Genomic DNA, 13,589 nt, shown 5'->3' with positions numbered 1-13,589 from the left:
ATAAGTCTGATCTTGTGGCTTATTTTATTTCTGTTACGCTTAGTGGTGGAAAGGAAATATGCTGTGTAGTTGAGGGTGGTTGGTAGATGATGAAGAGGGATGCAGTGAGGCAGAGTGGTGAGAGATAGGGGGTGTTATTGGGTGTGAGGGCAATAAGGCAGCTTGTGCTTGTTTCTCTCTCTTCTCTTGTAAAGGTTGAATTCTTTCCCTCTACCGCATCTTCTGTTTGAAAGGACTCGGCATGACTGTAGATTTACTTGGGAGAAGTAGTATCCAAACTGATGGAGTACTACAAGGAAAATAATGAGGGCATGAAGGTAGTCAAATGAGTGGATTTTCAACTTACTTCCTCTCCTGTTGACATCTCAAGAGACACATAGGTTTGGTACAAGCTGCTCAACACTCTTGGTAGTTAAGCTGCCAGTTTGCTTCATATTACTATATATCGTAAAATAGAAAAAAACAAAATGTGAATAGTGACAAGCCATGTGGTCTGTGGTGCATGGAACCTTTAAATGGGCCTTTAAACGGAACTCAAATAAGCACAGGTAAATTGTAGTATCAAGATGTCATTTTCACAGAAAACTCAGCAGATATCAGGGGTAATTAAGCTATAAAAAAAATTTAAGGTTTGGATATATTGTGTCTTGCTGCAATGCTTCTGACCCAGGGTAGTGGGCAGGAGACAGGGATGACCCTTCATCCATGAGGAGCTATGATGAGGATAAAAGGATCGTGGATGGGAGTGGAGTGGGTGTGTCTTTTGACTTGGCTACCTTTTATGGGGAAAAAACCCTTGGTATATAGGTGATTTTTTTTATAAGGTTCTTATAAACATAAGGTGGACGGGAGTGGAATGGGTGGGAGTGGACATGTGCCTTTGACTTGGCTACCTCTCTTACAAAGGGGGAAAAAAGCACTTGGTACTTAGATTTTAAACTTGTGTATATCACCATGGCTGTTTAATGTGTGCATAGAAGGGGCTAAGGTAGTAAACTTGAGGGTGATGGACTGGGATAGGAGATGGTTAATGAGAGAAGTGAGAAGTGAGACATTTGTGGTTTGCACTTGTGGCTGGGTCAGAGAATGGTCTAAGGTAGACACACCACTTGCATTTAGTGCTCCCTTCACCATGTCTATCCACCTCAGTTATGGTAGTCACAGAAATGGGGGTGGGGGGCACTGACACAGTCCCTAGACACATACTATCCAAAAAATTCTGTAGGACAGACATTCTTAACATCAAGTTCTTAACTAGCTCTATAGGAGGAAGACAGTGCAGAGTAACCCAAGACAACCAAATCTCATGAATAGAAAGGCTTTACATAGAAGTCTCTCAGGGTGCATTACATTCACCATTACTGTTCATTATCTTCATGAGTGATCTCCCTACTCCAGAACCAATATTCTCTTATATGCAAATACAGGGTGTTCAGGATAAATTTGACACTTGTTTGGAAAGGAAAGAAAAATGTCATATCTCGGGCAAAAATTGATGTTTTCTCAAAATTCAAAGTGCATCTCATAAAGGATCTTTGGCCAAATACAGCTCAATCAAAGAAGCCACCCTGAACCTCCACCACAGCCTCCAGGTAGGACATGAACTTGCAGCACGCAGCCTTCACGGTGTCCTTCCAGAGATGCCTGAACAGTTTGATTGTGGCAATCAGCTTGTCCTTGGTGTTGCAGGCAGTGCAATTGGAGTCTTGTTCAACTGTGACCCACACATTATAGTCCATTGGGTTGCAATCAGGCGAGTTGGGGGCCAGATGTTGGGACTGGTGAAGTCGTAGAAGTTCTCAGACAGCTACTTCTGGGTTTTCCCAGAGGTGTGACATGGAGCTGAGTCCTGCTGCCACATGTATGGTCTCTCCACAGCCACCCTCTCCACCCAGCACTTGACAACAGTGGATAGCAACTCAATATAGCCATCTAAAGTGAGTCTGAATCCTTCTTCAATGATGTGGGGCAGCATGATGTGTCTTTCTCTGGGAACATACCCAAAGATCATCACAGTTTGAGGGAACTTGGTCCTCATGAAGCACAGGACTTCATGCAGACTGTAGGGTATCCACCTGTTTTTCTGCACAACCCCAGCTCAACTGGGTGTTTGACCTTGTTGAGGAGTTTCTTGGCTTTCATAAGGCGGTTCTCTTGGGCCTTGGCGATGAGTAGTTGGCCCTTGCGAAGGAGTAGCGAAGATTCTCATTCAGCACTTTCTTCATAGTTGCCACTCCGATTCCCATTGCCAAAGACCACATTGCCTTGCCTGGATTTTGCTGCACATTTTTTTTGCAGCTTCTTGAAAAATTATGTTGTGCAGACAATCAGAACACCTGTTATGATCCTTCCTGCTAGCCACTGCTTCCACATCTTTGTCGCAGTTCTCCAGCTCACATCTCACGGTATTCAAGGAGCACTGAGCTGCAGCTAAGATTTCTGAATTTTTTAATCCAGTGCAAATCATCATGATGCAGGTCACTCTTCCAATATTCCAGTGCTTTCCAGTCATCCATGCTCTTTAGTTCTCACACCCACCAGTAGTACACAGAATCAGCTATCCGTTGCACTTTACTGCTACTAATTTCTTCAAATGGTTCTGAAATGACAGATAAAAAAATTATCAATTTTATCCCAAACACCCTGTACTTACATATACCAAGGGCTTTTTCCTCTATAAGAGAGGCACCGAAAGTCAAAAGGTGTAATTCCACTCCAACCTATTTCATTCGTACCCTTTCCACTCCCATTCACCACCCCTCCCTCTCTCTCTCCCTCCCTTTTATCTTGGCTCCTGGATCATGGGGCATCCCTGCATCTTGCCCATTGCCTTGGGTCAAAACCAATGCAGTAAGGCCACTTAATTTGCTGACCCCCCTTTCTGTCCCCTCATACAGGAAAAGAGAAGACATGGAGAAATCTGCACCAAAATATTATTTATGCATAAGTACTCCCTAACCCCACACCCCCACCCACTCCCTTCCATGCATCACAGCATCATCTATATATGACCAGTCTCCACTCAACCCTATCATCTGTCTTCTCCCTTCCTTAACAGACATCCCCCTCTTTCTCTCTGCCCCTTTTATCTCATCCATATATCTCATCCTTGGTTGCCCCTTCCTTGTTCACTCCTTCCACCTCTGCTTTCCACACATCTTTTACTAATTTGTCTTCATTCATTCTTTCCAAGTGCCAAACCACCCCAGTACTCTTTTGTCAACCCTATCTCCCAAAACCTTTTCCACCCCCAGTTTCCTCCTACACCTCATTTCTTTCACTATCCAGCATGGTAACCCCTATCATACTTCTCAGACACCTCATCTCAAACACATTTAAAAATTTCTTCTCACATGCTTCTGCAAATGACCTGACAATAATCCAACACAATACAAAATAGCAGCAAAGGACATCCAATCCTACTTGAACATACTAGAACAATAGGTCAAAGAATGGAGGCTTCTCCCCAGAAGTCAACAGTGACATTACTCACACTAGACAACCATGAATCAAAAGCCACCCTATAAATTTTCATTGGAAAAGAATCCTCAAATTCTAGGCCTCACACTTAATACTCATATGACTCAGTCCACATATCAATGACCTGATAACAAAAATCAACAAGGAAACAAACCTACTTAAATCCATTATAAGCAATGGCTCAGGACAACAGAAAGAAATTCTAATAATCATCTTAAAGCAACTCATAAGAACAACCCTCAACCATGCCACCATAGCTTTGTTCTCAACAATGAGTCAGAGAAGCACAATTTACAAACTTTACAGAATGGAGCACTGAGAATAATAACAGAATGCACCAAAACCACCCCAATTGGACACCTGCATACAGAAACCAAAAGCTTTCCTATAGTACACATGAAAATGACAGGAACACAATTCTATACCAGAACCCTAAACACCACACACCTTTCATGGTACATTTCACAAGCATCACCAACAGAATGCAACAAAAAATAAAACACACCAATACTATGTGACTCAAACATCAAAACAAACTACCACCTATACCATAGAACAAGCCCTTCAAGAGAGACTGCCAGACTTGATACTCCAACAATAATCTCCAGACATAAACCTCACAGAAAAAACCTTCCCACACCTGATAAGAACCACATTGGCACACCTGCAATCAGGACACCATCCAGCATTAAAACAGTACCTACACAGAACAGGCCTGGCCACAGATTCAAGCTGTCCTAGATGCAACTGCCACACACAATATGCAGAACATATCTTTCTACAATGCCCCACACTAAGAATCCCCAGACAACAACGTAAAATATGTACCCTGAATTTATGGTCCCACCAAGAGGCTGATGGCTGTAAATCTTTTGCAAGACCAAGGACAATGTATTAAGTGGATTGATCCACCTCATTCCTGGTCTTTCCCTCAAGTTCTCTCCATCCACTCCTGCTTTCCACTCTTTTTTGCAAGTCTTATTGCTTTTTGGGAGAGATTTTACTGTGGGGCCAAATGCTTGGAGGTGTTGGAGGAAGGAGTTAAGATAGCATAACAGATTATTAGAATAATAAGATAAAAAACTAAAGTAGAATTTGGAAAAATATGTAATTCCTTTATTTGAAATTCAGTGCACAGCATAAACACATATTAATGTAATCTTTGTAACTGAATAGTTGTTAATACTTTATATTCAATTATGTTGATAAGGCTTTTTTCTTCTTACTTTCAGGTAACACCAGAGAATATTGCTTATCTGGCAGCTCTTGTCTCAGTATCGGAGGAGGTGCGGTCAAGGTGTCACCTCAAGTATTCGGTTGCAAGGAACCTCACCAAGTCTGTCTCCACTGACACTTTTGCTGTTGACTTGCATCTAAACCTCTCTTTACCACACACCACTACCAATGCCCAACAACAGGTTATTATTGAATTTCAAATTTTGTCATAAGCCAGTATTATATAGTGTGTACTTATCCCTGTATCTAAATGAAAGCCTGAAATATTTAGGGTAAAAGCTAGGTGATGTAATATTTGTTTTCCTGTCATGTTCATTATTATTAGATATACATAAATTGTAGCAAACACCCTGCTAGACAACCTCCCAACACAACCAATAAGCAAAATCTCCAAATGTAACAATGTACTCCACTTCAGGGATAGACATGGGAAACTATTCATAATCTCCCCCCAAATCTTTTCTCCATGAAGATCACCATTGAACTTTATGAGAAAATCAGGCATCTATCTATGGACCAACTCTCAACAGTTGTTAATTTTAAATGTCATTACTGAAATTAATGATATTTATTAAGTGATATATTTTGTGTTTTGCAGGGAGGAGGTGGTAGTAACAGTGTGGGGGGGCCTGAGGGTCTACCTACACAGCCACATGCATCATCACCCAATAACCCAACACCTTCACCAGGGACTTCCATGGCCTCAATCGCACCTATTGGAAGCAACAGTAGTGGATTTGGTAGTATGGTAAGTCCCTTTAACCAATTCAGCATGAGACCTTGTTTGAAAATTAATAAAATTCTCTTATATTATACAGAACAGAATCAATGAAGATATGATGAAAAGGTCGATATTGTTTACTGTAGTGGGTTAAAAAATATTATGGCATAGAGGGACAGTGCTTTCCATATTCAAACTGTTAAACACTAGTATTTCAATGATCAGCAGATCCCTTACAAGGGAGGTAGCCAAAGTCAAAAGGCATAAATCTACTCCCACCCATTTCATCCCCACACTCTCCACTCCTATTCACCACTCCCTCTCTTTCTTGGCTCCTCCTGGATGACAGATTATCCCTACATCTTGCCCATTGTCCTGGGTCAGAAGCAGTGCAGCAAGACACAGCACATCCACAGCAGGGCTGCTTCATTTAATCAATGACACCCCCCCTCTCTGTCACCTCATGCATCAAAATATTATTTACACATTCTCCCTATCCCCTCCATCCCCCACCCACTCCCTTCCATGCATCACAGCATCATCCATACACAATCACTCCACTCACCCCTTTCATCTGTCTTCTCCCTTCCTTCCTCAACAGACATTCCCCTTTCTCCCAATGCCCATTTTACTCCATCCATCCATCTCATCCTTAGTCGCCCCCTCATATTCACTCCATCCACCTTTGTTTGCCCTCCACACTTCTTTTTCAAATCTTTCTTCACTCATTCTTTCCATGTGTCTTAATCATCCCAATATTCTTTCATCAACCCTATCTCCTAACTCCCTTTCTACCTCCACTCTCCTCCTCACCTCTTCGTTTCTCACTATCCAGCCTAGTAACCGTTACCATACTTCTTAGATATTTTATCTCAAACACATTTAAACTCTTTCTTCCTCTCATATGTTCCAAGTTACCATCCCATAGAATCCTGTTGGCACAATCACTCCTTCATACAATCTCCTCTTAGCATAAATTTCCAAATGTCTATTTTTCATTACACTTTTTAATCCTCCAAGACATGTACTTGCTTCTCTCAATCTACATTCTATGTCCACTGTCATTCCTATTCCTGCCACACTCACCCCCAAGTATCTAAAACTATCCACTTCCTTTAGTCTTTCTCCCTTAATACTCCCAAATTGCAGTAAATTTTTAGAAGTGCACACATACATGCTATACCAATAGAAATTTTATTCTCTATTTTGTAAATTATAATGGATCAACGTAATATGTGATTTTTTTGGCAGAAATCAATAATGAAAAAGTTGCTAAAACTGATTTACTAACAAACGAAGTTGGAGGGGTTGAATGGTACACCATGTTTGTTTTGATAGATGCCGAGGTTGAAGCAATGCAAGAATCATGAATTCATCTATTCTAACCTAACCTACCTAACATATGTAACCTAACCTATATTTAGTAATTCAGTACCTCAAATTCTAAAGATCATGTACTTTTGAACACTTTTTCACATATTTTAGCTACAGTGTTTGTTAGGGAGACTGGTCTATAGTTAGTTGGATTTTCCTTGTTTCCTCCTTTATATATTGGTACTGTACAATGTTTGCATTTTTCCAGTCTTGTTGTACCTTTCCTTCTTTGAGTGAGCATTTAATTATAGTGTGTATTTTATCTGTTAACTCTTCTACGCATTCTTTCAGTATCCAATTTGCAATTCCATCTGAACCATGTGATTTTCTGAAATCAAGTTTTTTTTATTTGGTCGCTGATTTACTTCTTTCTTACAGTTATTTCCTTCATTGGGGGGGGGGGGTTCTGTCTCTATTCCCTCACAGTTATGTGTGTTCTCAATTGTGAATACCAATTTGAAGTGGTTGCTCATAACTTATGCCATTTCTTAGTCTTCTGTATATTCATGACTTCCTTGGTGCAGCTTTTCTATTTCTTGTTTGTTTTTTAGTTTACCATTCACATATCTGTAAAATAGTTTAGGATGTTCCTTGCATTTTTCTATTGTTACCCTGTGGTGGGGGCAAAAGAATACTGCCACCAAGTATTTCCACTTGAGTCGTAAAAGGTGACAAAAAAGGGATGGGGGATGGGATTAGGAGTCCTACTACCTGTAGCCCCAATAGGGGATATTCCTAAGAAAGAAAATAAAGGGATAAGAGGGTCTGGGAGATTTCCAACCAGTACCCTAAGGTTTGGGTCTTTTAATGTGCGATGATATGGTAAAGATGAGAGTAATAGGGAAGAGATAGGCAGTATGTTTGTGAGAAGAAAGATGGATGTACTGGCTTTGAGTGAAACTAAAATGAAAGGAAAGGGCAAGTGTGAGTGGGAGTGTAGCTGAGAGGTACTCAGGAGTGAAGAGGGGACGAGGGAGAGAAGGGGTGGCTATACTAGTAAGTGAAGAGATAAGTAAGCGTGTAGTGGAATGGAAGGAGGTGTCATCAAGGTTGATGTGGATGAAGGTGAAACTGGGAAAGGAGATGTGGGTTTTTGTAAGTGCGTATGGACCTGGTAGTGAAAAAAGCGTAGAGGAAAGGGAGGCTTTTTGGGTAGATGTAAATGAGTGCATAGAGGGATTAGGGAGAAATGTCAATGTAGTTGTATTGGGAGACTTAAATGCTAGGGTAGGAAATGAACCAATTGACGGAGTGATTGGGAAGTATGGAGTTCCAGGTAAAAATCGTAGTTTAGAATTGATAGTGGAGATGTGTCTTGAAAGAGAGTTGATGATAGCAAATACAGTGTTTAAGAAGAAAGTCAAGCATAAGTACACATGGGAGAGGGTGGTGGATGGAAGGGTGGCAGATAGAGCATTAATGGACTATATAGTGGTGACCAGGAGTATGGTAGGAAGAGTTAAGGATGTAAATGTTCTAAGGGGAGAGAGTGGGGGAATATCAGATCATTTTCCTGGTGGAAGGTGAATTGAGAGTGGAGAATAGGTGGAGAAAGAGGAAAAGGGCAGAAGGTAGGGAGGTACTTAGAGTGAACTGCTTAAATGAGGAAAAAAAGGAGAATGAGTATAAGAAGTTGAGAGAGGAGTGGAAGAGAGTAAAGGATAGAGTAGAACTAGGAGTGGAGGAGGAATGGGGATAGTTCAAGGAAGGAGTCATAAGGTGTGCAAAGATGGTGTGTGGAACAAGGAGGGCGGGAGTAAATAGAAGGAAGGGTAGTGAGTGTTGGGATGAGGAAGCAAAGAAGGGTGTAAAAGAGAAGAAGCAGGCATTCATAGATTGGCTACAAATTAGGACAAGGGAATTGTATGAGAGGTACAAAGTAAAGAGAAAGGAAGTTAAGCATAAGATAAAGGAAGCAAAGAGGAGAGCAGATGTGAAATGGGGAAAGAGTATGACAGAAAATTTTGAAAGTAATAAAAAGATGTTTTGGAAGGAAATTAAAAAGAGGAAGAGGAGGCGAATCAAGTAGAGAAGAAAAGGTAAAAGGTGCAGATGGAGAGATGATAATGGAAGAGAAGGCAGTGAGAGGAAGGTGGGCAGAGTATTTTAGGGAGTTGCTAAATGTGAAGGATAGGGAGGGAAAGGTAGTTGCAGTGGGAAGCGTTAAGAAAATGAGAGTGATGAGTGAGGAAAATGGAGGAGAAATAGGGAAGGATGAAGTGAAAGCAGCTGTTAAGATGATGAGAGCAGGTAAGGCACCTGGGTTGGATGGATGCCATGCAGAATGTCTGAAAAAAGGAGGTACAGTGATGGTGGGCTGCCTGGTGAGGTTATTTAATGTTTGTTTAAGAGAGGGTTGAGTGCTGGAGGACTGGAGTGCCTGTATAGTTCCACTTTACAAAGGAAAAAGGGAAAAGTGTGAGTGTAGTAGTTTCAGAGATTAGCTTGTTGAGTGTAGTTGGGAAGGGTTATGGAAGGGTCTTGATTAAGAGGATTAGAAGAGGAACAGAGGGAGTAATTGGTGAGGAACAGTGTGTTTTTTTTGACAGGTAGGGGATGTGTAGATCAGATTTTTGTGGTAAGACAGATATTTGAGAAAGCTATAGGAAAAGGTAAGGATGTTTTTTGGACTTTTATGGATCTGGAAAAGGCTTATGACAGGGTAGACAGGAAGGCACTGTGGGTGGTACTGCAGATATATGGGATAGGAGGAAAGCTGTTAAGAGCAGTCAAGAGTTTTTATGAGAGTAGTAGAGCTTGCGTTAGGATTAGAAATGGAGAGAGTGAATGGTTTGAGGTAAAGGTGGGACTTCGTCAGGGATGTGTTATGTCGCCCTGGATGTTCAATCTTTACATGGATGGGGTGGTGCGAGAGGTGAATGCAAGGGTAGTGGGTCAGGGGTTGCAGATGATTAAAGAAAATGGAGAAAAGTGGGAGGTGAGCCAGCTGTTGTTTGCTGACGACACTGCGCTTGTAGCAGGATCAGAGGAGGGATTGAGGAAGTTAGTGACAGAGTTTGAGAAGGTGTGTGAAAGAAGGAAGCTGAAGATAAATGTGGGCAAAAGTAAGGTGATAAGATGTACAAGGGGAGAGAGTGACAGTAGGCTGGAAGTGAGCATTAAGGGTGAGAAACTGGAGGAAGTGGATAGTTTTAGATACTTGGGTGCGAATGTGACAGGAAAGGGAGGAGTGGGGGTGGAGGTAAAATGTAGATTGAGAGAAGCGAGTAAATGCCTTGGTGGATTAAAAAGTGTAATGAGAAACAGACATTTGGAAATGGATGCTAAGAGGAGGTTATACGAAGGAGTGATTGTGCCAACAGCAATGGACGGGACAGAAACGTGGAACATGAGAGAGGAAGAGAGAAGGAGTTTGAATGTGTTTTAAGATGAAATGTCTGAGAAGTATGATAGGGGTTACTAGGCTAGATAGAGTGAGAATGAGGAGGTGAGGAGAAGAACAGGGGTGGAAAGGGAGCTGAGCTGGGAGATAGGGTTGATGAAAGAATATGAGGATGGTTTTTACACATGGAAAGAATGAGTGAAGAAAGATTAGTAAAAAAGTGTGGAAGGAGTGAATATGAGGGGGCGTCCGAGGATGAGATGGATGGATGGGGTGAAAGGGGCTTTACAAAAGAGAGGAATGTCTGTAGAGGAAGGACGGGAGAGGACAGAAGATAGGGGTGAATGGAGAAGGGTTGTGTATAGATGAGGCTATTATGCATGAAGGGGAGTGGGTGGGGGATGGGGGGTGAGGAAGTATCTATGAAAAAATTTGACGCAGCTCGAAGGGATTTCTCCCCGTCTTCTCCTTTTCTGCATGAGGGGACGGAGAGGGGGGGTTGCCGAATTTATGAAGCGGCCTTGCTGTGGATGTACTGTGTCTTGTGACGCTGCTTCTGACCCAGGGCAGTGGAGAGGATGCAGGGATGACCCGTCATCCAGGAGGTGCCAAGATAGGAAGGAAGGTGGAGGGGAGTGGAATATATGGGAAATGAAATGGGTGGGAGTGATTTCTATGCCTTTTTCTTTTTGGGTACCCCCCATGTAAGGGGGAAAAAGCCTTTGGTATATGTATGTATGTGCCTTTTCATAATTTCTCTTTTCTTCTCTGCAAATTTTTACATAATAATTTCTTAGTTTGATGTATGTTAGCCACTTGCTCCCTTTTTATTTTTTATTTATTTTTTATTCATTTATTTTATTTTTTTCCAGGCTTTGTCTCTTTTATCCATGGCTTCACTACATATTTTGTTTTACCAGTTCTTTATGTATGTTTTTTTTTTTTTTTTTTTTTCCCCTTTTTTTGTGGTACATATTTGATCACGCCCTTATTATAAATTTCTTTTAGTATATTCCATTTCTCTTCCATCCTTTTTTCTTCATTTAAGAATTTTTCCCAGTTTGCATTACAAAAGACTTTTTTAACCTCTTCACTCCGGGGCACATCGCATGTCTGGCAGCATTAGTTGCCCGATGTGCGATGTTGCGTCATAATAATCGCATTGTAAAAATTAAAGTCATTGCTCAATCGTTCGCTCTCTTTCACCCGTGAATTTTGATAACCATAGAAAATATAATGAAGCCAGTTTAGAGAGAAGGAATTTACGTAGGTACGACTACAATAAATATGATCAAAAGGCCGACGTCGGCATCATCGCGTACCCACTTGCTCCTCATGACGCCTACGTGTGCGGCACCGTATGGAAGTGGTTAAGGTTCTCAAAATTCGTTTTGTTGTACATTTGTCTTCCTATTGTATGTTTCTCATTTCCTCTTAGGTCTATTTGCTCTTTTAAATTGAATTCTAATAGTACATGGTCACTCTTATTAGTGTTTTGTGATCTATTCTGTGTACAATTTCGGGTTCTGACGTAAGTATTAAATCCACTTTTGAAGGTTCCTCATTGTTTCTGTATCTATATTTTCCTTTATCCACTGAGTCATTGTGTATTCAATGGTCATATCGAGTAGCATGCTGCCCCATATATCCTCTCCACCCCTCACTGTCATTTCTTCCCAACATATTTCTTTTGAGTTAAAATCACCCATAATTATTTTATTTCCTCTTTCACAGTATATCAGTTAGTTCATGTTTTGTATCATGTAACAATTTGGAATGATCACTTTCTGTCCAGGACTGTGTTTTAGGGGGCACATACAATACTACAAATTTTCTACTTTTCATGTGGTTGTTTTCTACTTTTATCGTAATTGATTCTACATTGTTTTTTTCCTTCTGTTAACTTTGTCACATTTAGTCTTTCTTGGTCAGAAACAGTACTCCCCTCCTTGTTTTTCCTTTCTATTTTTTCATTCAGCAGTTGTGTAGACCTTGTCCCACAGTGTTAGGTGGTAGATTACCTTTTAGTTTAGTTTCTACTATTCCCATTATGTCTGGTTTTTCTGATGCTAGGTAATCATTTAGTTCATTCAGTCCTGAGATCATTCCATGTTTGTATAGACTGATTTTAATTTTTTCATTCTATTCTTTTTTCTGTCTGCTTTGTTTCCTTTTTCCTGATGTACCATTTTCTCCGCCTCAGGTTGACCACACCCCACCCCCAGATTTTTTTTTTTTTCCCCCAATTGCTTCAATTCTAAGCCCCCTTTTTTTCATCACTCATTTCTTTATCCATACATTTTTGTGATTTTCACTGTTTGCTAGTTTTGTTGTTCTGGATGGTACTTCCTCTGCTGTCATTTGTGACCTAAGTTTTACTTCTAGTGGCCTATATTGTTTTTCCTTTTGAGTATCTACCTATTCTATATGTTTCCTCGATTTCTTTATCCAAGGTTTGATCCTCCTCTTGAATCTCCTTCAGAATCTCCATAGCAGACTCTTTTTCTTCTCTCTGATACCAAGGAACAGCATGCTTTTCTTTAATGCCGTAGGTCACAATGCATTTTTTTTTTTTTTTTTTTGTCCACTGTATCCCTAACCAAATTTCCTTTCTCTTTAATCACTTGAATTACCGTTTTCTTTGCATTCTCTTTACCTTATTGTTCCACTATTTCCTCAAAAGAGAATTTTTTACTTTCCTGTTCCAGCTTCCACTGTTTCTTTATTTCTTGGAAGTTATTTTCTTTAATCTTTTCTTCCACTTTCTCAGTCACTGCCTGTATTTGATCCTTCATCTCCTTCTTTAATGCCTTATTCATATTCATATCTTCATTTTGCAGTCTTATATTTTTTCCCATTATCCTATTCAATTCCATTTTCAATTCATCTATTCCCCTATTATTTTCTTCATTGGCTTTTCTTAATATGGCTACTTCTTTATATATACTTTTGCATTCACTTTTTAGTTCAATTATTACATCTAGCAATTAATTTATTTCTCTATTTCTTATAATATTTTTAAACCTGGGTTCTCTATCCATGTCTATCCCACTATACATGTTGCTATTTTTTAAGAAACGATTAGACAACTTTATGGATGGGGATGCCAGGTGGTGATGGATACGGAGCTGCCTAGTGTAGGCCTTATGGTCTCTTGCAGTCTCCTTCATTCTTATGTTCTTATGTTCTATTGTCTCTATTGAACCCCGAGAAGACATTTCTGTCAAACCTTTGAAATGTCTTTGGGGTCTCGTTCAGACACTTTTTTTAATTACACCAAGTGGGGACTCAATTGTACTTTGGTCCAGACATCGCTTTGCAGTTTCCTCTTCTCTAAATCCTTTGTTTATTTCATTCATTGCCATTGTTGTCACTGATTGTGCAAAAAGAATAATTGAATGAAGATACAAAGACTACATTTTCGGTCACATTAAC

At 40.4% G+C, this 13,589-nt stretch overlaps 1 protein-coding gene across 1 annotated transcript in view; it reads left to right on the top strand.

Moving 5' to 3' along the window:
- The window catches only part of LOC143023144 (neurofibromin-like), a 375,045-nt gene that overhangs the window by 297,118 nt on the left and 64,338 nt on the right, over positions 1 to 13,589 (top strand). The window contains exons 47-48 of the mRNA XM_076181656.1: positions 4,713 to 4,898; positions 5,315 to 5,464. Of these exons, the coding sequence (XP_076037771.1) occupies positions 4,713 to 4,898; positions 5,315 to 5,464 (336 nt within the window). The remainder of the gene's footprint in view (positions 1 to 4,712; positions 4,899 to 5,314; positions 5,465 to 13,589) is intronic.

Source organism: Oratosquilla oratoria, unplaced genomic scaffold (assembly GCF_046742065.1).
Source record: "Oratosquilla oratoria isolate Oo_2021 unplaced genomic scaffold, ASM4674206v1 SCAFFOLD45, whole genome shotgun sequence".
In the NCBI taxonomy this organism is placed as follows: Eukaryota; Metazoa; Arthropoda; class Malacostraca; order Stomatopoda; family Squillidae; genus Oratosquilla; species Oratosquilla oratoria.
Note: the sequence above shows the minus strand (reverse complement) of the source record. Positions and strands in the feature narration are given on the sequence as shown.